This window comes from Cajanus cajan, chromosome 6, assembly GCF_000230855.2.
Source record: "Cajanus cajan strain Asha chromosome 6, NIPB_CcT2T_4, whole genome shotgun sequence".
NCBI lineage: Eukaryota > Viridiplantae > Streptophyta > Magnoliopsida > Fabales > Fabaceae > Cajanus > Cajanus cajan.
Window position 1 is genome coordinate 15,907,386 of NC_138522.1, and position 23,991 is coordinate 15,931,376.

General features: G+C 31.7%; 2 protein-coding genes across 14 annotated transcripts; one reads left to right on the plus strand and one right to left on the minus strand.

The window, feature by feature from the left end:
* Positions 1-7,991: 7,991 nt before the first annotated feature.
* On the minus strand, positions 7,992-14,536 carry LOC145958978 (uncharacterized). The gene is made up of 4 exons (XM_083076791.1): positions 9,307-14,536; positions 9,030-9,233; positions 8,709-8,945; positions 7,992-8,616 (listed from the first exon to the last, which is right to left on the minus strand). The coding sequence occupies exons 1-4, from the start codon at positions 9,613-9,615 to the stop codon at positions 8,407-8,409; spliced, it is 960 nt and encodes a 319-aa protein (XP_082932917.1). The 5' UTR covers positions 9,616-14,536; the 3' UTR covers positions 7,992-8,406.
* Positions 14,537-14,744: 208 nt separating this feature from the next.
* On the plus strand, positions 14,745-23,776 carry LOC109793041 (uncharacterized). 13 transcript variants are annotated; one of them, XM_083076795.1, is made up of 8 exons: positions 14,745-15,363; positions 15,490-15,593; positions 15,954-17,492; positions 17,574-17,739; positions 20,776-20,869; positions 21,012-22,246; positions 22,349-22,537; positions 23,357-23,776. In XM_083076795.1, exon 1 carries the CDS (start codon positions 14,745-14,747, stop codon positions 15,255-15,257), a length of 513 nt encoding a protein of 170 aa, XP_082932921.1. In that variant the 3' UTR covers positions 15,258-15,363; positions 15,490-15,593; positions 15,954-17,492; positions 17,574-17,739; positions 20,776-20,869; positions 21,012-22,246; positions 22,349-22,537; positions 23,357-23,776. The 13 variants fall into 13 exon arrangements, with proteins under 13 accessions (XP_082932921.1, XP_082932920.1, XP_082932918.1 ...); XM_083076794.1 differs by having other exon boundaries at positions 15,942-17,492; positions 21,012-22,537; XM_083076792.1 differs by having other exon boundaries at positions 21,012-22,537.
* The last annotated feature ends 215 nt before the right edge of the window (positions 23,777-23,991 follow it).

Here is a 23,991-nt window from a genome sequence, read left to right on the forward strand (position 1 = left end):
GTCCACTTCTTCTTCACTGAATCTTAAAGTTGAGATTCTTTTTCTTTTAAAAGGATTTGTTTTTGAATCTCCACTTCATGACTAGTGGCACCGTGAGAGAAAGAGTTAAGGTATCAATGAATGAAGAGAGTATTTTTTAAATCGTTTTCAATGAGAAAGTGACTCTCTTCAAGCATAAGCCCTTTGGAAGAAACATTATCCTCCTTACTCTTCTCTAAGAGTGTTAGTTGTTGTTTTTCTTATTCTAACCACTCTTTAACCCTCTCTATACTTTTCTCTTTTTTTTTTCTTTTCTTTTTTTTTTCTTCTAAGCTCTTCCTCTCTTTTTGTATTTTCTTCCTCATGCATACTCTTAGAGATTATAACCTCTTTGGATTTTTGATATCTAGTTGGGACAACCCTAGGTTTGGATCCACTAGTTTCTCTCCCGTCAACTAATTTTGCAAGTAATTGTTTTATTTCCTCCTTATTCCTAGCATTTTCTTTTTCCCTTTTTCTAATTTCTTCCTCTCTTTTTATGTGTTCCTCTTCTTTTTTTCTTATGTACTCTTTTAACTCTCTAATCTCATCTCTAACACTAGACCTAGTACTACAAGAATTATGACCATGTACACTAAAATGATCACTCATCTTTGATCAAGAAAAGGTTTTCACAAAAAAAAATTCAAAAGGTTGGTAAAAAGGTTTTCACAAAGAATGAGTGATAAAAAGGTTTTCACAAAAACGTTTTCAAGATGCAAGATTGGTATGAAAAGGCCTAAGTGTACAAAGTGAACTATCAAGGGAGGTGGACTACAAGGAATCACTTAAAAACCAAGCCTTTTCAAGTAAGAATCACTAAGCCTTTTCACACTTTTCTCACAAAACAATTTTTGCACAAAAGTTAAGTGTGTGTGTGTGCACGGCCCCTTAGTAGGCAAATTGTAGCCTTCTAAAACAAAACAAGCAAGGTAAAAGAGCCTAAGCAATTATACTACCAAAGCTATAAAACATGCAAAGAAAGTAATTAAAGCATGTGCTAGTCGGATTCCCTAGGGTGGGAGCTTGAAGTGACCTTGGTGGTATTCAAGCCACTCCCACAAGAACTACTCGAATTACCTTAAGACTAAGATGTTTAAAATGGCCAATTACAACCCAATATGAATGAAAGCAAAGGCCCAAAATACAAAAAGGCCAAAAATTTAACAAGAAAGAACAAGTAAGAAAGAAAATTGCAACTCTTCAAGTCTTCAATTCTCCATCCCTTCACATGGAACAACCAAGGTTAGCCTTTCAATGGTGTTTGCACTCTTTAATTTGGTGTAATCCTCCAAAGCTCCTTGAACTCAAATCGGACAGCCCCTCCACTCAATCCACCAAGAGAGTGTGTGGTGTTTAGAAGCTTTCCTCACCTAGGTCAATAAGGAACCAAAACCCAAGAGTACAAGAGGCAAGAAAGAAAAACTAAAAAGGCACAATTAAAAAGGCTAAACTCAAGTAGAATTGATGAGACAAACTTAAGAGTAGAAAGAAGACACAAAACTAAAATTAAGGCACATTAAGAAAGGCAAGCACACAAGAGAATAAGTCCTAGAATGGCATTAGAATGGAATTGATCAAATAGGCTTAAAAGAAAAATGATGCACTTAACATGTTTGAGTTAATGTCTCATTCGGCCATTAAGCATTGTCCAATAGTCCAAAAATAACTCCAAGTGCCAAGGTATGAAAATTGGTCCAAAACTCCACAAGTCTAGCAAAGGTTTCCTTTTTATTTTTTCTTTGATTTCTTTTGTTCTCTTTTTTTTTTTATACTTCACTTAAGTCATGGTTTTGGGGTCCAAAAGTCCAGCCAATTCCTTTTTTTTTTTTTTTTTTTTTAATTTATAGTTCTCCTTTGCTTGGGTTTTACACTTGTGTCTTGATAGTTTGATGAGAAAATCCTTGGAGTATCCTCTTAGCAACTTACAATGGCTTAATGAGACAAGTTTGAGTGTTTTCTTAAGGGTTTTGATGTGCAATGTCCAGCAACAAGAATATGCACATTGCTAGTCATATTTTAGTATATCTTTCTTTATGTGTTTTTACCTTATTTGATTCTTTTTAGTATCCTATATTCATGTTTTAGTTTAGATTTGCATTAGTGAATCATTTAGGAATTAGTTATAAATTTTACTAATTTTCCGTAAGAATTTCCTGTTTTGACACATTTTCTTGTGCAAGCCATATCTGGAGCTATTCAACTCAGGATTTGGCAAACTTTGTGTCCCTGTAAAGATAAGACAGAGATCTACAATTCTCATGTTGGACGAAAAACCTAGTTTGGACATTTTCAGACCCAAAATCGTTCTTTAAAGTCGCGGGTCTGCACTTAATTGTTCAGCTTGTCATGAAACTGTTTAGTTTAGTTAATTAGGCTTTTGAATTGTAATTAGTGGACTGGACCTTTGGTTTTAGGCCCATTATTTTGTCTTTAAAAGCATGTAATGACTCAGGAGATGGTGCCAAAATTCATATTTTTTAGATTTTCAGATTTGGGATTACTTCCTCAAGAAGTTTCTCTCAAATTCTCTCTTCTCTCTTTAGAAACTTTTCATCTTCTTCTCTCTCACTTTCTCTGACATGAATCTTTTTCTCTCTCAAGAAATTTCTTCTCTCAATTGGAATTTGCTGCAACATGATAATGAGGCAAGGCTAATTCCTTAATCGGTTTAAGGTTTCAAGAACTACGGTAAATTTGAGTTTCTAATTTTTACCGAACGAATTTTTTCTTCTTCTTCTTCTCCTCTTTTCTGTTTAGTTTAAATTCGGTTTTTCATGATATTGAACCTCTCACTAGTACAAAAGGGGTCTTTTACGTCGGATATTTTGATGCTTTTACATCAGAAAAGGCTCTGACGTTAATACGGGAGACGTAAATTTACGTTGCCTGTCAAAGACGACGTAAATTTACGTCGGAGATGCCTTGTGCCTGACGTAAAAAAAGGCTTTTAAAGGGGAAAAAAGAGGCAAGAATTTACGTCGGACTATACCTTGTCCGACGTAAATTTACGTCGGCCAGTGCTAGGTCCGACGTAAATTTACGTCGGACAAGGTATAGTCTGACGTAAATTCTTGCGTTTTTTTTTTTTAATTTTGGTTGTTTTTTGATATACCCAAAACCTGCATATATATAGTCCATAATATAAAACCTAAACCAGGCAGTCCAGAATATAAAACCTAAACCAGGCAGTCCAGAATAGAAATTTAAATTATATTTCAAAATTGAATGACAAAGAAATTAATATATAAATCTTAAAAAGCATAAATTATGACAATGTAAATCCTATAATCCTAAAAAAGCTATAAAACATATGTTTGTCAATGCTATCAAACTAGAAACATAATATCTAACTAACTAAACTTAGAAATCTAACTAATATATACTTTGAAGAAAAAAAGTTGCCCATTGTTCTCTTATCTTGATGATCTCATCTTTGGGCAATGGAGATGGATCTTGAAAGACCTGAAACATTAATTTAAGTGTCATTAATATGCAATGTTAATTATCCTAAAGGTAAATATACTTAAATAAATTTTTGTATGAATTACCTGCGCCCAAGAATCAGTAATACCCGTAGAAACTATGGCTCTCATCCAATACATGATGTAATAACCATATTCAAACGAGTCTTGTTGCTTATTACACTAAAATGAGAAACAAATAACTATTATTTCCAAAGTCAATAAATTTAAACATTATTGCCTGTATTAATTAATTTGCTAACCTTAGGGTATATGAAGTGCAATGTCTTTGATGATATGCTTTTTCCACTTAAAATATTAGCTCCAGACACGATTCTAATTAATTGAAATAAAATCATATGTTAGCCAATATATATAATTACAGTTTTAAAACATAATGAAAAATTTTAGTTACCTTTGTAATTGGCATTTAATTTCGTGGCTTGGTTTTCGATGTAGTGAACAAAACCACACCACGGTGTATTCCTTAGGAGTGATTACCATTAACTGCCAATGGGACCTACATTGTATGACAAATAAATTAGTTATAAAATTACCATGATTAAAAAACCAATTAAAAAACTAACCCGTCAATGTATGGAGCCATGTACATATCTCTTCCTGATTCACTCATCCATGTTTGCATATATTGTTGGATGTGGACCTGAGTATTTCCTGATTTTTGGATGGATTGATGCTTAATAAATCCATATACTTGTGCTTGTGCTTGCTCCACACTCAATTTGTCCATGTACCTAACACAAATAATTATTATAAGTTAAATGTAATTATTGTAAATTTAGACTCATAAAAGAAAATATGACTTACATGGCCCACAACTGTATGATAGATATATTTAACATGGAGTTTCCCCCAACAATCTCTAATGCATCAGGCAGGGATATGTATAGAGTGGAACATCAGAGCTATCAACTCCAAAAACTCTAATCACTACTAGAAAAATGGAAATTAGAGACGGAAAAAATCCGTCACAAAATTATTAGTGACGGAATTTGTGACAGATTTTGGGTCATCACAAAAAATGGCGTCACAAAATATTTAGTGACGGAAAATTCAACCCGTCACAATTAGTGACGGAAATATGTCGTCACTAACTAATAAATTTTCCGTCGCAATTTGTGAGGGAATGCATTCGTCACAAACTGGGTTCAAAATCCGTCACAAATTGTGAGGGATTCAAAATCCGTCACAAAATCCTAATTTTTTATTTTTACGAATTTTTAAATAAAAAATAATTAAATTATTCCAGATTTATTAATTATATAATATATATTATTTTCACTTTTTTTTTTCTAATCTATAAGTATTAATTATTAATTTTCAGATAATTGGCAGTGGTAAGATTCGAACCCCTTACCTTCTACTCATTCTAACATTAACACTCCTTCTCCAGCCATCTGAGCTACCTTATCAGTTCAGTACTTATTTAACAATATATATATAAATATGAAAGAATATCAATTTTTATCACAATAATATCAAACATCATTAAACATCAAACTAATAAATTTAAAATAGATTCATAATTAAAATCATAATATAATTTATTTTAGAATTTTTATTTTATTAAATTAATTGAAAATTAATTATATTTTATCATTTTTTAATCAAGTGAATGAATGATAATGAATTAACAAAATTTTTAAAATATATTTTAATTGAAAGTATATTTTTAGTAAATATTTGAATATAAAAGTATTTTTATAAATAATTAAATGAAAAATATATTTTAAAATTTATTTCTCTCATAACACTACTTAAGTAAAAATTTTCAAAAAAAACTAAACTTATATTTGTTTGCGTTATTTTTCCAAAAAAAATAAAATAAAAAAAAGATCAAACCTTTTGATAATTAAATCATCCAAAAATTAAGACAAAAAAATAATGTTGATTGGACCAAACTACCGAATACGTACGGGCTGAGTTCAATGTGATATACTTCACCAAAAAGAAAAGGACAATAGACTCCGAAACTGTAATGCATAAATATAATTTGAAAATTAAAACAATTTATTCGAAACGGTTACACGAGGAAAAACAAAAAGAATAAATAGTTGTTTAGATTGTGAAACTTGTAATCAATTACTAAAACCTTATATTCGATTACTAGATGATTTTATAAATTTAACTTTAATTCTAATACTTATAATCCTTTAACTAATTTTTTAATTAATAAAAAATATTATAAATAATGATTTTTTTATAATATTTATTAAAATTATACATGTAACACTTAAATCCAAAATAATAATCAAGTGCCATAAATTCTCCAGTATCAACCATATATATATATATATATTATTTTTATATTACTTGCATTCACAGATATTGATCTGCTATATTAGAGTCACATCTTTATTAATTTATTAACGAGTGTTTTTACTTTCATATATTATTTTATAAATTATATATTATAAATTATCATAAATATTTTTTAAACTAATTATAAAAATTAAAAGAAGTTTAAATAAATGCAAATGACAAAATTCTAATTTTTTATTTTTACGAATTTTTAAATAAAAAATAATTAAATTATTCCAGATTTATAATTATAAAATATATATTATTTTCACCTTTTTTCTTCTTCTAATATACAAGTATTAATTATAAAGTGCATTATATATAATATATATAATACATTTTATAATTAATTATATATATATATATATATATATATATATTTTCTAATATATATATATTTTCACCTTTTATTAATTATATAATATATATTAAATTATTCCATTTAGGTGTATTATAAAGTATGATGATAATATTTTTATATATTTATTGATAGACTTAATTGTATTTTTTATTAAATGATCAAGCATAATGAATTTTCTAGCGTCAACCATTATATATATATATATATATATATATATATATATATATATATATATATATATATAGATATATAATTATATATCATTTATAAATATACTTTTATATATTTATTTTTAGTTTTTTAGTTAAAATGGAAATTAATATTGTATTTTTATAATTTCATAAGTACTTTTAAATTAAAAGTTTTTTCCTAATTCATATTTTAATTTTTTATACTTCAAAACGACAACTTATTATTTAAAATAATTCATTTCTTATGTTTTAATTTTTAATCTTTTGATGAAAAAAATATTTTAGTTTCATAATTTTTTAATTATTTTTTTAGCTAAATATGATTTATTTATACATAATTCTTAAATATAATAATTGTGCAGTAAAATTTTCTATTTTGAGAGGGATACGTAATCCCTCACAGATTGTGACGGAATTTGTGACGAAATAATATTTTTAAAAATTTTTCGTCACAGAATCCGTCACAAATTGTGAGGGATTCAAAATCCGTTACAAAATCCTAATTTTTTATTTTTACGAATTTTCAAATAAAAAATAATTAAATTATTCCAGATTTATTAATTATATAATATATATTATTTTTACCTTTTTTTTCTTCTAATATACAAGTATTAATTATAAAGTGTATTACATAATATATATAATACACTTTATAATTAATTATATATATATCTATATATATATTTCCCCTTTTATTAATTATATAATGTATATTAAATTATTCCATTTAAGTGTATTATAAAGTATGATGATAATATTTTTATATATTTATTGATAGACTTAAGTGTACTTTTTATTAAATGATCAAGCACAATGAATTTTCTAGCGTCAACCATTATATATATATATATAGTTATATATATAGTTATATATAATTATGTATAACTTATAAATATACTTTTATATATTTATTTTTAGCTTTTATAGTTAAAATGCAAAATAATATTGTCTTTTTATAATTTCATAAGTATTTTTAAATTAAAATTTTTTTTCTAATTCATATTTTAATTTCTTATACTTCAAAATGACAACTTATTATTTAAATTAATTCATTTTTTATGTTTTAATTTTTAATCTTTTGATGAAAAAAATATTTTAGTTTCATAATTTTTTAATTATTTTTTTAGAAAATATTTTTTATTTATACATTATTCTTAAATATAATAATTGTATAATAAAATTTTTTATTTTGAGAGGGATACATAATCCCTCACAGATTGTGATGGAATTTGTGCCGTTTGTGACGGAATTGTTAGAGACGAAAATTTTTCCGTCACAAAATCCATCACAAACTCTAAAAATAAGTAGTCCGTCACAAAAATAAAATTTTCGTCACAAAAGTCGTCACTATTAGTGACGACATTTTATCCGTCACAAATTTTCGTCACAAATTTTAATTTTTTTAGTAGTGAATGTCCCACTGCAATTGAATTGGTCTCTTCCTTAATCATGGTAATATGGTTAGAAGCGTAGATATGGGATCATCCTCAGCTTCTGCGATATTAGCATGTTCAACATGAGGTTCTCTCATGACTTCCTTACCACGATTGATAAAATCCTAAAGAAATAATCAAAATTAGTTAAACAATAATAGAATTATAAGAATATAAAAGAGCAATAATAGAATTACCTTTGCCCGTGCTGTAAGCGGCATCACCAAACGTTTTGGCCAAGCTAAGAATGTGTCGGTTGCCTGCCCCACTAGTTGAACCTCTGTATTGGGCAAAGGCACTGGAGCAGCAGCATCTTGAACTTGGTCAACCACAACCCGTGTCTAGTCTAGGTGTAGAGGGACACCATGGATGGTTGAGCCACCCTCAAATACTCGACCAATAGCCACTAACCGTGGGGGGTCATCCTCAACATATAACCCGCACTGGTTTGGTAGATCAGTGTGAGTCTGTTCCCCTGAGGGATCTGGAGCAGCACAACTCCCTTTAGTGCTGACTCGAACACCATCATGAGCAACTGTAGTCTGTTGCTGAGAACGAGCAAAAAGTTCAAACTTTTGTTCAAACTCTTCTCGAATGTTCTTCAATTTCTCTTCAAACTACATCTCCATTCTCTGCATAGCCTCTTGACTGCAGGAGTCAACAGTGCTCCTCGATGATCGTGCACCAAAGAAATCTCGGTGGCTCCAAGAACCACCAACACCACGCACACGGCCTGTGTGCTCTGGCCTTCCTATGGCCGTTGTGAGGATATCATCCCGACCATGGGAAACAAATGACCCCTGGGTGGTCTGCTCAACTAAACCCTCCTGCAACATATTAACAATAAGTATACCCTAAACTACACTTATGAATTAAATGAGTTGAAATGAAGAGTCTTAGTTTATATATTTTTACTTACTATTTTATCAACAACAACCCTTGCAAACTCAGAAGTCATTTGCCCATCTGATTTTGTCCGGACTGCTATCCACATCTCATGGCAGGGAGGTGACTCCGCACAGTCAGCAGACTCAACCCCTGCTACCTTTGCCCTAGCCTTCATCATTTTCTTTTTCTTTAATTCATATCCCCCTCTTGACAATAGATGGGGTGAATCATTCTTGCTCTGTCGTTCTTGCACAGCTATTCTTTTGGCCTGCAATAATACAAAAAAGAAAATGAGATTAATTAAAATAATGATTAAGTATTTGTGTCAGTGTAAGAGTTATCAATAAATAACCTGCCAAGAAAGGTCTAATCGAGTGGCACGAAATTGCATCCACTCCTCATCAGTGATCTGGTACTTTAGACAGGGAGTCTCATTTTGTCGCTCTCCAAATACATACTCCCGTGTCAAGAAAGTCTTGAAGTCTCTCCACCTAGTGGCAAGGGCAGATAACATCTTCCTCCTCATGACCTCAGTGTTGGGAATGTCAAAATTTTGCTATGAAAATAACAACAAATAATAAATAATGTATTTAAGTTATATAATATTGAAGGGATGTGAAAGTATATACCTGAATATCTTGCCACATGAGGTTCTTGTCAGCCTCCTGAACATCATCCCATGATGGAATGATAATAGAAACATGCCATCGAGCTAGGACTCCTAGACAATCGGGTGACAGATCCACCTTCCCTCCTTCCACTGCCAGACCCCGAATCCTCCATAATCCTGAAAAAATTAAACTCTCATTATTAAAACAACGAATTAACTGAATAGACAAATAAAGTAAAAAAGATAATAACAATATAACAACAAAACAACTAATAAAAAAACAAATAATACACAAATAGAAACCTATTAGGTTGGAATGTTTTCCCATATTCCTTCCTCGTGATCACTTCAAATAGCATGTATTTTGTCCACTTCATTGTCCGCAATAGGACCAAATGATCTGCTTGAGAAAGACGGTGTCTCATGCATATCTAGAGACTCATCTTCGTGACTTCCATTCTTCCTTCGAGGACCACTGACCATTTCTCATTACATGGATCCTTGACATAAAAAATTTGTCTTGCTTGATATGCCATAATAAAAGGTTCATCCTTATAAGCGACCTTGTTCAAATAAACCAAAGTAAATCATAAATCATCTGTCCGCACACCCTTATTGCCATCAACCCATTTACACTTGAACACAGGCACTCTAAACGTAACATAATCAATTTCCCATATGTCTTGTATGACTCCGAAATAACTCATAGATGCTGTAATGGGATTTTTATCTTTAGAACTATCAAAGTGCACAGCGTCAGCCTGAATTTTAACCCCACTATTTTGTACTATACTTTTGTCATCTTCTATCTTTGTATAGAAACAATATTTGTTAATGTCATACCCACCAAATGTAATCACATCGTTGTTAGGCCCACGAACGAGTCTCAAAAGTGTATCAGAAGCATTAACCCCACTGTAAACCTTTTTCTTAAACCAAGCTAAGAAACTCTTGTTATGTTCATTCAATACTCATTTCTCATTCATTCGGGGGTGTGCTATCTTGATTTCATCTATGTGTTCAGATATGTAAGGAATTACTTTATTAGTGTTGTTCAATATGTACAAATGTGCTTGGTCAACTTCTGTTCGACTCACAGTTCTAATCTTTAAACTTCGAGTACCCTTACCAAATTGTTTCCCATCATGTCGAGTCTTAGGAATTCCTATTGGTTCTGATTTTGACATGTACCCTAAACAAAACTCAATGGCTTCTTTTGCAATGTACCTCTAGAATAGAGGCTTCTGGGCGGTATTGATTCTTGACATATCCTTTTAAGATCTTCATGTATCTCTCAACAAGGTACATCTATCTAAGATAAACCGGGCCACACAATCGAATCTCCCTAACCAAATGAACTATCAAATGCACCATGATATCAAAAAATGAAGGTGGAAAATACATTTCCAATTGACACAAGATTGTGATTGCTTCATTTTCTAACTCATCTAACTTTACAGGGTCAATTACTTTGTTGCAAATGGCATTGAAGAATAAACACAATCAAGTAATAGAAACTCTAATAGAAGATGGTAAAATGTTACGAATAGCCACAAGAAAAAGTTGTTGCATTAACACATGACAATCGTGAGACTTTAAACCAATCAACTTCAAATCTTGCATAGACACCAGACTCTTAACATTTGAGGAGTACCCTTGTGGAACTTTCACACTGCGTAAGCACTCACAAAAGCTTTTTTTTTCTTTCCTTGATAGAGTATGACAAGCTGGAGGCAAGTAAGTGCGTCTTCCAATAGACTGAGGATGTAACTCAGAACGTATACCCATGTCTACCAAATCTTGTCTTGCTTGCACTAATAAGGAAGATTAAAGAATATTGATCGTTTCTTCCAGATATTTCTCTCAGTTGACTTCTTTTGCGTCTTTCCGAACACAATGTTAATGTTCTTCACCCTCTGATACACTTCTTCACCATTGCGCGGTGTCGAGGCAATTTCATCCTCTTGACATCCATTGAATGCTTTCTTCAATCTACGGTATGGATGACTACGAACAAGAAACTTACGATGCCTAGTGTACGCAGTCTTTTGCCCATGTTTCAATTGGGTATAACTTGTGTTTTCTTCACATATAGGACATGCGTAATGAACCTTCACACTATACCCACTTAAGTTACCATATGCTGGAAAATCATTTATTGTGCAAAATAACATTGCACGCAAAGTAAATTTTTCTTCACGATATGCATCAAAGACCTCCACTCCTGTCTCCCACAACATTTTCAAGTCATCAATCAATGGACTAAGATACACATCTATGTCATTTCCTGGTTGTCGGGGTCCTGATATCATCATAGACAACATAATATAGTTTCTCTTCATGCATAGCCAAGGAGGAAAATTGTAAATGACCAACAAAACTGGCCATGAACTGTGTTTACTACTTAAGTTACCATAAGGATTCATGCCATCTGTAGCTAGACCAATTCTCAAGTTTCTTGACTCTGCACAAAATTCTGGAAATGTTTCATCAATCCTCTTCCATTACGGAGAATCAGCTGGATGTCGAAGAAAATTGTCACATTTTCTACCATTTTCATGCCATGTGAGGTTTTTTGCATCCTCTTTAATGGCAAACAATCTTTTAAACCTAGGTATTATTGGCAAATACCATAACACCTTAGTAGGGGGACCCTCTATTTCTTTCTCACCACTACTTCCATCAGTTTTCTTTTTGAACCGCGACAATCCACATGTCGGACACACTTTCAGTGTAACAAAATCATTTGTATACAATACGCAATCATTAGGGAACGCGTGTATCTTCTTATACTCCAAACCCATTGGACATAGTATTTTTTTGCCTCATAGTTGCGATTAGGTAACGTGTTATCTTCTGGAAGCATCTCCTTCAACAACTCCAACAATTCTGTGAAACTTTTATCAGTCCAACCATTTCTTGCTTTTAAACTAAACAATCTTAAAGTTGCTGATAATCTTGTAAACATACTGCATCCTGGGTACAATGGTTGCTCAAAATCAGACTTTAAGGTATCATACACATGTGCTCTTTCAAAATTTTCTTCACCAACATCACGTATCATCTCTTCTAAATTAACGTCCATCCCTTCAAAATTTTCAGTTGTTGACAACGTTGGAATGTCTAATATTTCTCCGTGCCATGTCCATACTGTATAACTCTTCACAATACCATATATAAACAGGTGATCACGTATTTCCCCAACTTCCTGACGTATCTGATTCAAACAACGAACACAAGGACAATAATATGCCCCTTTGATGGGTTTCCCATTTTCTCTTGCAATTTGCAAGAACTCTTCAACTCCATTTCTGTACTCTTGACTAATGCGACTTGCATTCATCCAACTTCAATTCATTATCTATATATTAACACAAATTAACTATTGACTCAGTTATTCATAATTTTTCTAACCTAAACTACAACCCTAAAAAATCGATAGTAATTTCGGATAAAATCCAGAACCATTTCTACTAATACGATGATAAACTAAAGGTCAATGCCTAAAAAGTCCCTCTTTAATGCATCTGGAACGGCCCGTACTGAAACCAGAACGGGCCGTTCCAGATACACAATAAACAAATATTTATGCGTCTAGACTGGCCCGTTCTAAAATCAGAACGGGCCGTTCCAGCTGCAATAATTCTTTGTTAATTGTTTATCTTGAACGGCTCGTTCTGGTTTCGGAACGTCCCGTTCTAGATCAACAATTAACAGACAAATAAATCAAGCAGAACGGCCCATTCTGGTTGCAGAACGGGCCGTTCCAGATGAATATTTAGCAGAAAATTTAGAAAATAATTCGTTGAAGAAAGTTACCTCAAATGTGGAATGTGCAGAATCTTAGAGGCTTAGACAAAGGACGAATGTGCAAACACACGAACTTAGACACTTAGAGATTGAGAGAAGAAGGTTGAGAGTTAGATGAGAGAAAATAATACAAAGGGACGCGCGGGAAGTGAAAGGAACGTTGGCATTTTAGTGGCTAATTTACGTCGGACAAGGGGGGTCAGACATAAATTAGACAATCTACGTCGGCCACATGTTTCCTCCGACGTAGATTGTCTAATTTACGTCGGACCCCCCAATGTCTGACGTAAATTAGTCAGTCTATATTTACGGAACTGCCACCGCATTTTTATAACGTCGTATTTACATTTTTCTGACATAAATTAGGTGACGTAAAAGCCTATTTTTGCACTAGTGTCTGTTTTGAATCCTAAATGAAAATGAGAAGAAGTATTTTCTGATTAGAAATAACCTAAATCCATAATTCAATCGGTTACTTTTCTTGAATTTTGTTAAAATTTGGAATGTGCGATTGTAGTTTCTGTTTTAATATAATTCACAATCTAGATTTAGATTACTGTTTGGATTAATTTCGGATTAAATTAGATGGATTGAGAATTCGTATTTGTTGTGAACAATGATGATTATACCGTAGGAATTGAAACCTTGAACCGAATTTCTATACTACTGAAATTTTGTGTTGATTTGATTTCTTTGCTTTCCTGATACTTTGTTCTAATTGTTTGCTCCAAAATTCCCCCCCCCCCTCGCCCCCGAGTTCTAAACTGATTTACATACATGATTAAATTCAAAATACAATGTGCTTGTGTCCTTGAGAGATGACCTAGGTTAAGTTCTCTATATTACAAAAAATTTGTTGAGGAACCTAGAATTGTTTAATAGTGATACGACTGAGCTATCACACATAAAAGTCATTTTCATACTCAAAACATCAAACAATATATAGGCATGTCAAGTGCACAAAGGGATACACAAAGTGGCTAAAAATTTTGATCAAATATGTGCAAAGAAATTAATCACACATGATATTTTAGGAATGTAGAACATGCTAGAACTAATTAGCATGCATTATTGACTCTCTAAAGCACATCAAGGACTCACGGCCATTTCATCAAACAAGTGGCATGCATGTCATATTTTACTTATTTCCATGGTTAAGCATAAAAATTTGGAATTTCTTTCAAGGTAGTTCAAAGGAGACAAGCTTATGACAAAACCGGATGGATTAAAAAAATAAAAAACATCATTATATCATGCAGCCCAAAATTTTCCAGCAACTTAAATTTAAAGAAAAATTGATAGAAACCCTAGCAAGGAAGCCTAAAGCACCCAGATGATTCACAAGAATGATGAAGGCATGAATCAACACATCAAAGAACATTATTACAAAAATACTATTCTACATTGGGTCTTCTACATCGGTTGTTCAATAACTGATGTAAAAAAAGGTGCGGTGGCACCTTTATAATTATTTACAAATTATTAGCCATTTTAAATCGGTTTTAATAAGAAACGATGTAAAAGTACACTACTCTATGTCGGTCTTAATAAGAAACGATGTAAAAGTACACTATTATTAGCCATTTTACGCATTATTTACGAACTATTATCCATTCAACGAGCACTTGTTGGGCAATCCCTTGCAAAATGCCCTCATTTTCCACAACTGTAGCAGTTTCCAACACCACTGCCACCACCTCCTCCACCGTACCTTCCACCATCGCCTCCGCCATACCTCCCTCCACCGTCGCTGCCTCCTCCACTACCTCCTTGAAAGCAGTCCCTAGCCCTATGACTAGACTCACCACAGTTGTAATAGCTTCCATCGCCGCCACCACCTCTTCCACCATAGCAACCTCCGCCGTAGCCTCCGCCTCCTCTTCCACTGTTGTAACTCTGGCCGCCACCACAGTTGTAATAGCTTCCATCGCCGCCACCATCTCTTCCACCATAGCAACCTCCGCCGTAGCCTCCGCCTCCTCTTCCACTGTCGTAACTCTGGCCGCCACCATCACCACCACGCTTGGAGCGCTGAACGTTGGAGCCGTCGGGGCTAGTGACCTCGACCGCCTTAGTGCGGCCGTCAGAGTCGGACTGAATGGCGAACTCGTTGGACTCCCCCTCGGCGAGGCTTCGAAATCCGTAAGATCGAATCTGTGATTGGTGAATAAAGAGATCCTTGGTGCCATCATTGGGGGTTATGAATCCAAATCCCTTGGTATCATATCTGGAATCATTAAACGACAACTCTCAATTCAAATTTCAAGTTAGGTTTTCTGTTTCTCGATTTGATATCATATCTGGAACCAAATTTTGTTGTTAATGTTCTAATTTGCATTCATTGGCATATGTTGATTCTGGTTCTGGTCTACTTCTCCACTAAACTTTTTAGGAAGATGCTTGCCTCATTGAACTAGTCAAAAAGTATGGTATCAAGAGGTGGTCCATTATTTCCAAATACTTACCAGGTCGGATTGGAAAGCAATGCCGAGAAAGGTATGTAACAATAGACCTTACTAAGTGTCCTTACATTTGTAGCATAGGGTGGCCATTTTTGTGTATATTGTGAATGTCTTGTTTGCTTATTTGATGGATTACTACTTCTGTGACCCAATGCCAACGTTGGTGTACAATTTTACTCGTCACGAACCATTTTCTGTAGACTTTGCTGTTAGATTTTTTTGCTTGTCTCTAACTCTGCATATTTTACTGGCTCATCAAGAAAATTGAATTTTGAATCAAATTGATCATCTTCATAGGTTAGATAACCTCAGGTCTTATATTTGGAAGATCATTTTTTGAATGTTTCCTATAATATACGTTAAATAACTGGTACTTAATTAGTGATCATTTTAGGTGGAACAATCATCTTGATCCAACTATAAAGAAGGATGCGTGGACAGAGGAGGAGGAAAAATACTTGCTTAGTGTCACCAACACTACACCAGAAGTGGCAATAGATAGCACTATTTAGATAACGCTTAATTAATAAGTGTTGTGTTTTAAAACATGAAACGTTAAAAAAGCGCTTAATTAAATAAGCGCTATAATATAGTTTTATATAGAGAGCACTTAATAAACAAAATGCTATCTTTGTGTTATTATATTTATAAAAAAATATGTTATAGCGCTTTTATTAAAAAGTGCTTTCTAAAAGTGACAATAGATAGCACTATTTAGATAGCACTTAATTAATAAGTGTTATGTTTTAAAACATGAAATGTTAAAAAAGCGCTTAATTAAATAAGCGCTATAATATAGTTTTATATAGAGAGCACTTAATAAAAAAAATGCTATCTTTGTGTTATTTTATTTATAAAAAAATATGTTATAGCGCTTTTATTAAAAAGTGCTTTCTAAAAGTGGCAATAGATAGCACTATTTAGATAGCGCTTAATTAATAAGTGTTGTGTTTTAAAACATGAAACATTAAAAAAACGCTTAATTAAATAAGCGCTATAATATAATTTTATATAGAGAGCGCTTAATAAAAAAAATGTTATTTTTGTGTTATTTTATTTATAAAAAAATATGTTATAGCGCTTTTATTAAAAAGTGCTTTTATTAAAAAGTGCTTTCTATAAGTGGTAATAGATAACACTATTTAGTTAGCGCTTAATTAATAAGTGTTGTGTTTTAAAACATGAAACGTTAAAAGAGCGCTTAATTAAATAAGAGCTATAATAAAGTTTTATATAGAAAATGCTTAATAAACAAAAAATGCTATCTTTATGTTATTTTATTTATAAAAAATAATGTTATAGCACTTTTCTAAAAAAAGTACTTTCTAAAAGAAAATAAATAAACAGCGCGCCATTTATAAAATTTTATGAATTGATTATATTTTTAAAAAATTATTATGGCACTCATTGAAAAATAACATTTAAAAAAAAAATAATTGCGAAGTACTTATTAAAAAAACATTTTTTATTAATCTTTTATAAAAAAATATGTTATAGAAGTTTTCTAAAAAAGTTCTTTTTAAATAATATAGATAAACAGCACGTGTAAATAGAAGCGTCATTTATAAAATTTTATAAATTAACTATTTTTTAAAAAAAATTATTATGGCACTCATTGAAAAATAATATTTTCAGAAAAATAATTACAAAACGCTTATTAAAAAAATGCTTTGTATTGGACTTTTGTTTAATGGGCCGATTCACTTCATGCATTTCTGTATTCACTGTACGTCCTCATAACCCACGGTTTTTTATTTTCCTTCACACTCACGTTAACATTTAGTATTCTATCACTCCCGCTCCTTATCACTCCCGGCCCCTAGTTATCCTTTGAAATCTTCCTTTACCATCATTCACAACATCCTTTGAAATCTTCCTTTACCATCATTCACAACATTTAGCTCAGCATTCACATTATTAACTCGTATTCCAGGTTTTTTCCAATTAATGCTTAACTTTGATTCAAGAAAGAAATATTAAATTCCTTTTCTTTTAATTTTTCTTTGATCAATAGAAGAAAGCACTGTGACAACTGCAAATTTTGTGATGAAGAAATTTTGTGACAAAGATGTTAATCTCTTCTATTGAGAAAGGGCTTTTTTTTTTCCAAGATTCATCCTTGAAAAGTTACGTTCTTTTCTTCTTATAAGAAACAAAAAAAAGTTGAGTTCTAAAAAAAGGTGAGTTCTCATATGTGATTACCTTCTTTTAGTCAAATATTGCATTTATTTTTTATTTTTATATTTACTATTTTTATCTTTTGTTGCGAATGATGTATGATGATTTGTGTTGTTTTGAAATTTTAATAATTAAACAAGATTATCTAATATGCTTGAAAATGAATTTTACAATTACAAAATATTGGTTGAGTGTGTGAATTGCCTAATATATATTGTATAATCAATGTCCCTATTTTACTATTTTTACAACACCACTCATAATAAGATTATGAAATATTATAACAAAAATTTGTGAAATCATTAATTGTGAAATGGTGTTGTCTTCGATTAAAAGAATTAGTTCTCACAGATAGTTAAAATGGTGTTTTCAGTCTGATTATTTAGAGTCTAAGAAAAGCATTCCCTGTTTTTGTGGTATAGAAGTACTCTTTTAGCCCGAACATATCACTACATGATGCAAACCACACTAATGAAAACAGAAAACAAATGGGTATGAAACAAATTTTATTACTTGCCCTGTGTAAGTTGATATAGTTTGATAAACTAAAAAAAATAATATCATTGTATAGTTTGTTGCAGGGGAAAGCCTAATAATATGAACATAACTCTTACTATTTTTTCCACTTCTCAAGAATACATGACTTTGTTGCACAAAAACAAAATCTCTTTCCAAAGACACATCCTCATATATATATGACCTTTTTTTTTATATCGATGCTGCTTTTTCTCCTTTATCTAAAACTAAAGACATCACATGGATGGCTATAATAAAATGCAATGCAAAGATAAAAATTGGAAAACTGGATGCAATTACATTCAATACACTCGTAAACATAGCTTTTTCCTAAGCGAATAACATCTCATAGCATAAGTTAAAACTTAAAACCTTAAATTTGCGCTTACCACATTGAGCAAGTTATACTACAATCCAAAATTTTCTCCAACCTGAAGGTAAGCATCTCCAATATGGTGGAGGTAGCAATTTTCTTTCCAAACCCTTATGATTCTTCACAATGGAAAGTGTTCCCATGCCCCCTGAGAGGTGACGGTTCAGCAGGCAGTGCATGAACCAAACTCCTAGCATAAAGAGCAGAATCAATTGTCAAAGGAAACTTAGATAAAAAAGAATTAGCATGAAGAACAGTTAGGCAATGGCACTGTATTTGGAAGTTGAGGGTCAATGAGATTGTATTTTGTGGCGTCCATGAGTTTGTCAAATTTCCCAAACCCATAACCAACAACATGGAAACTATAGCATAGTTTACCTGAATTGGGTGATTAATTATAGTAATAGGGAGTGGTGGCCATAACCCTTTTGTCACAGCATTCTTAGAAGAACAACTCCTTCAGACTCAAAGGTCCATCAATAAAGTGAAAGCAGAACAGAAGTCGATGAAGAAAAACATTGAACAATTTCTGCATAATATCAAAGAGGAAAGCATCTTCTGGAAGCAGAGGCAACACCACAAGATGAAAGCAATGTTAGATGACTTAAAGGGCAAGTTGGAAAGAGAAAGAAGAAGTAGAGAGAGGACGGAGTTACTTAATAGCAAACTGATACATGAACTGGCTGAAGCAAACTCATTGACCAAACAGTTTATGACAAAGTATGAGAAAGAAAAGAAAGAAAGAGAACTAATGGAGGAAGTGTGCGAAGAACTGGCCATGCAAATAGGAGAATACAAGGCTAGGCTTAAGGCAATACTGAGCGATTCGAAAAGGATTTGCGAGGAAGTGGAAGAAGAGAGGAAGATGATGCAAATGGCTGAACTGTGGCGTGAAGAACGCGTCCAAATGAAGCTTGTTGATGCAAAACTTGTTGTTGAAGATAAATATAAGGAGTTGGTGCAGTTGGCTGGTTCTCTCCAAATGTTCTAGATATCAAAGGGTGCTGAACTTGACACTGAGGAACTAGAGGATGCTGAGTGGATCAAACAACAAGTTGAATCAGTAAATATTCAAGGTATTCTGCAGACAATATAGCTCACGTGTCTAAAACTCAGAAAATGCGGTTCCTGTTCTTGAAACTTGGTGAATACCAGCGCATCAGTTGCCGTGTGGGGGCTGGGCTTGTATTCACATATTCACATATCCACATGTTCCTAGAAAATGAATATACTCAACAATTAAGAAAAGGCAAAAGACAGACTCACCAACCACGTGTTCCTAGAACATGAGCAAGCAAATACAAGGTTAACTACGAATATACACGTGTGTTTCTAGGAACTTGAAATCAATTCTACGTGTTTATAAGAAAATAAAACACTTGTTTATAATTCAATTCTATATTTGACTTATATTAATAAAAAAATTGCAAACTAATTAAAACATTGAAAATTAATAAATAAATAACTAAAATTAAGTTTTTTGACTTTTTTTTAATCGAAGAGGTTGGGCCAATTTTCAGCTCATCTTTTCACAAATTGAACCGACTTATTTTTTATCAATATTTTATAATACACATTTGTTATATATACTTTTATTTAATCATGCTTATTAACATCGATATTTTATACGCTTTTTTTTTTGTGTGTGTATCCAAACGACGTAGCAGAACTTATATATATTCTTTTATTTCCATTCGATATGTGTTGTAAGATAACTAATTGATTGATTAACATATTATATTTTTTTTAAAAATAATGTTCAATATTTAAAGCGTAATAGGAAATAAAATCTCAGTAAAATAATATTAAAAGATGTTCTGAAAATAATTTTCTGTGCACCGCTCAAGCTAACTATATAACTTTATCTATCTTTCGATGTGTTTCCAAACATGCATTAATTTTAAATTTAAGATGATATTTTTCAGAAAAACTATTACAATAGTTAATCATAATATTTACAATAAATATTTTTTATCAAAAAAAATTTCTTTAGACTTGAATATATATGAAAATAAAACACGTAAAAAGTTTCATGCGTGTTTAACTTTATCCAAGGTTATCTTTATGTGTAGCTTATAAATTGATTTTTAATATTTTAATCAAATTATCAATAAATAATATTATTCTACTTTATTTTATCTTATGGCAGGTTGATATTGTTGAACTTACAACTACTATTGAAAAGATTGAAGGCCTTATTGTACTTGTTGAAAGTTTTGCCTTTACAGATTTAAAATATTAAGGTAAGTCTTTAAAGAATTTCCTTTTTTATTTTATTATTTGATGTATGAAAAGTATAGATAAACAACAATTTTTTTAAAACCATGCATTTATGTCATTAGATGTTAACATTGATGTAACTATTATCAATGACTAATATGATAGATCAAGAAAAAATGAATCGAAAATGGATGTCTGCTAGTCGATTGTCAAAAGAATATGAAGATGGGGTGAAAGAGTTTCGTAGATTTGCAGTTGAGCATGCAAAAGATCCTAGTAGAATTATTTGCCCTTGCTTGAAGTGTTGTCATTCAAAGTTAGTTAATGCGGATGTGTTGGAAGAACATTTAGTATGTAATGGAATTGATAAAAGTTATTCATGTTGGACAAAACATGGTGAAACTAGAAACATGGATGTTGACCTTGATTTACAAGATAGTGTCAATTATGCACCAAGCTAGCCCGACACAACATATGAGTTTGACCAAGTTGAAGAGATTGTAAATGTTGTTGAAGAGGATCTTCGTGATTGTCCTGAGATGTTTGACAGATTGGCAAGTGATGCAAATACATCATTATATGATGGTTGTACTAAGTTCACAAGACTATCAGCAGTGTTAAAGCTACTCAAATTAAAAGCAGGAAATGGATGGTCTGATAAGAGTTTCACAGAATTACTAACTCTTTTAAAAGATATGTTGCCAAAAGATAATGTACTTCCTAATCGGATGTACGAGGCTAAAAAAATGTTAAGCTCCATTGGCATGAGTTATCAGAAGATACATGCTTGTCCTAATGATTGCATTCTTTTTCGAAATGAATACGCATCGCTAGATAAATGTCCTAAATGTAACGTCTTGCGTTATAAGAAAAATAAAGTGCCAACCAAAGTGGTATGGTACTTTCCTATAATACCAAGATTCAGGCGCATGTATCGTAGTGTAAAAGATGCAAAGATAGAGACATCGTTCAAATAGAGATATCGGATTACTAACTCTATTTGCATATACATAGATAGCGCTTTTTTAGAAGCGCTATCTATTAATAGACATTGTTCAAATAGAGAGCGCTTTTTAAGCGCTGTCTATCATTAAAATAAGCGCCATCTATTGATGTTTTTGACGTAGTGCAAATATATGGCACTAAGTGGGCAGAAATTGCAAGGCTTCTTCCCGGAAGGTACTTTACCTGAATGTATTATGCAGGCTTCAAAACATAAGTAAATATTTAAGGATACTATATATTTTCAATCATGTTCATATGATTAAATTTGGTTATAGTTCTTAATTTTGACGGCCTCGGGAATTATACCACGAGTTACATGTTTTGGAAAGATTTGCACAAGATTATCAGGATAAGTGTGAAGAGGAGGATAATTTAAGTCCAAATCAAAAGGCAGGGTAATTGAATCACTTTGGAGTTCCTGGTCTGTATCAGTTGTAGTTACATAGTTGTCTAAATGCATTTAATAACTTTCTACTAAGTCATTGTTGTGTTGTCAGGTTGTCAAATCTAGTTCTATGCCTTCAAATACAAGGGATGCATTGTATTAGAGCTTACCTCCTAATATAAAATTATTTTTGCCTTCCAAAATACCATCCCCCAAGTAACAAGGGGCGGGCTCTTCTTCAGATTTTTTTTATTACTTCAGAATATCCCTCAAGTCACAAGATCTGAAGCTAGTTTTAGAGGTAAATTCAAACTTAGATGGTTGGTGCTCTAACTACTTTTACACTTTGCTTCTTTGCTTTGAATATTTTTAAATAGACAACAAAAACATCATACCATATATGTGTTATTTCTAAGAAATTTATCTGTTGAATTCCATGATCACCACTTTCTTTATTTTTTATTTTAGTCACTCTTTGTTGTGTTGTCATTTTTAATTTTTCCTTTCTAATTTATATATTGATAAATATTTCAAGAGTTACATTTGTATGTTCTATATTTTTTACATGTTTTAATTTTGAATTTCTTGGATGCATATGATAAACAATGCCATATTATTATTAAGACAAGTTTAAATTAATTTGAATGAGAATCGAACACAGTTTTAAATCCGAATGAGAATCCAACACGAGACATTTTTAAAAACTTTTGAATATACATGGAAGTTGAATTTTGAACCAAATTAAATGATATTTTAAATACTATTATTTAGAAAGTCCTATATTAAGAGATGAGCTTACTTTAGACTACAGGCATGTTTGTCAATTATAGTTGCTTGTACCATACTTTGGGATTCATTTGATTTAATACTAAATTCTCTTTAGTAATGTAAATAAGACCCAATCAAGTTTATATTTAAACAAAAAATTGTTTGACTCTCAAGAATTGTTGCATTCAATGCATGAATCTATTGATTTTAATCCAAGTCAAGCCATACTATTATGTGGAAGTTTCCAACAATATTGAGAAGTTATGGAGTGGTTGAAGGAAGTGATGCCTTTGTTTTATATAGTTCTAATGTGTTCTAACAACCCAATAATTTTATTGCCTCATCCAACTAGGTTTTGAATGCAGCTTCACAAGAATAAACTATGATGCCTTATACAGTGGACAAAGTTAATTCAGAGTTCCAAATCAACAAATTCAACTTTCTTTATTTGGAGTTGGCTCAGGAATGTTAGAATTGGAGAATCAGATCAATCAGTCAACACTATAGTTTGCTGCCAACCTATATGTTGTTTTATAGTACTAAATTTTTGCTCATCACAATATTTTATATTGTTCTTGCAATATAATTTTCCCTATTGTAGTAGGCTGTCATTGGGATCAAAATGTAATTTCTTTTTTATGTCTATTATATTCATTGTACTTTTGGTTTATATATATATATATCTATATATATATATATATATATATATATATACACTCACACACGTTATGAAACTAAGTGATGTAAGACGCACATAAACTTGCTTTTGGTATTGAATCTTTTTATTTTTCTCTCTTAAGTACTAGTATATACTCTTAAGATACACATTCTTTGTCATGATATGTGTTTAAATTATAATGTTATGTCATTTTCAGCTTAATTTAACAAGCATGAAATTTTTTTTTGGAGGCAAATGATTTTAGTAATTACTATTTAATGGTGTAATGTTATAAGAGATTTTGGGGGTTAATTGATGTAAATGAATTT

What these genes read in the sequence shown, in the direction of transcription:
- LOC109793041 (XM_083076794.1), top strand. Translation starts at nt 14,745, where the DNA reads ATGCCCTCATTTTCCACAACTGTAGCAGTTTCCAACACCACTGCCACC.
- LOC145958978 (XM_083076791.1), bottom strand. Translation starts at nt 9,615, where the DNA reads ATGGGAAAACATTCCAACCTAATAGGTTTCTATTTGTGTATTATTTGT. An exon ending in TCATGTGGCAAGATATTCAG is followed by an intron (nt 9,234 to 9,306) that starts GTATATACTTTC and finishes TTATTTTCATAG; the next exon opens with CAAAATTTTGACATTCCCAA. An exon ending in GATTAGACCTTTCTTGGCAG is followed by an intron (nt 8,946 to 9,029) that starts GTTATTTATTGA and finishes GTATTATTGCAG; the next exon opens with GCCAAAAGAATAGCTGTGCA.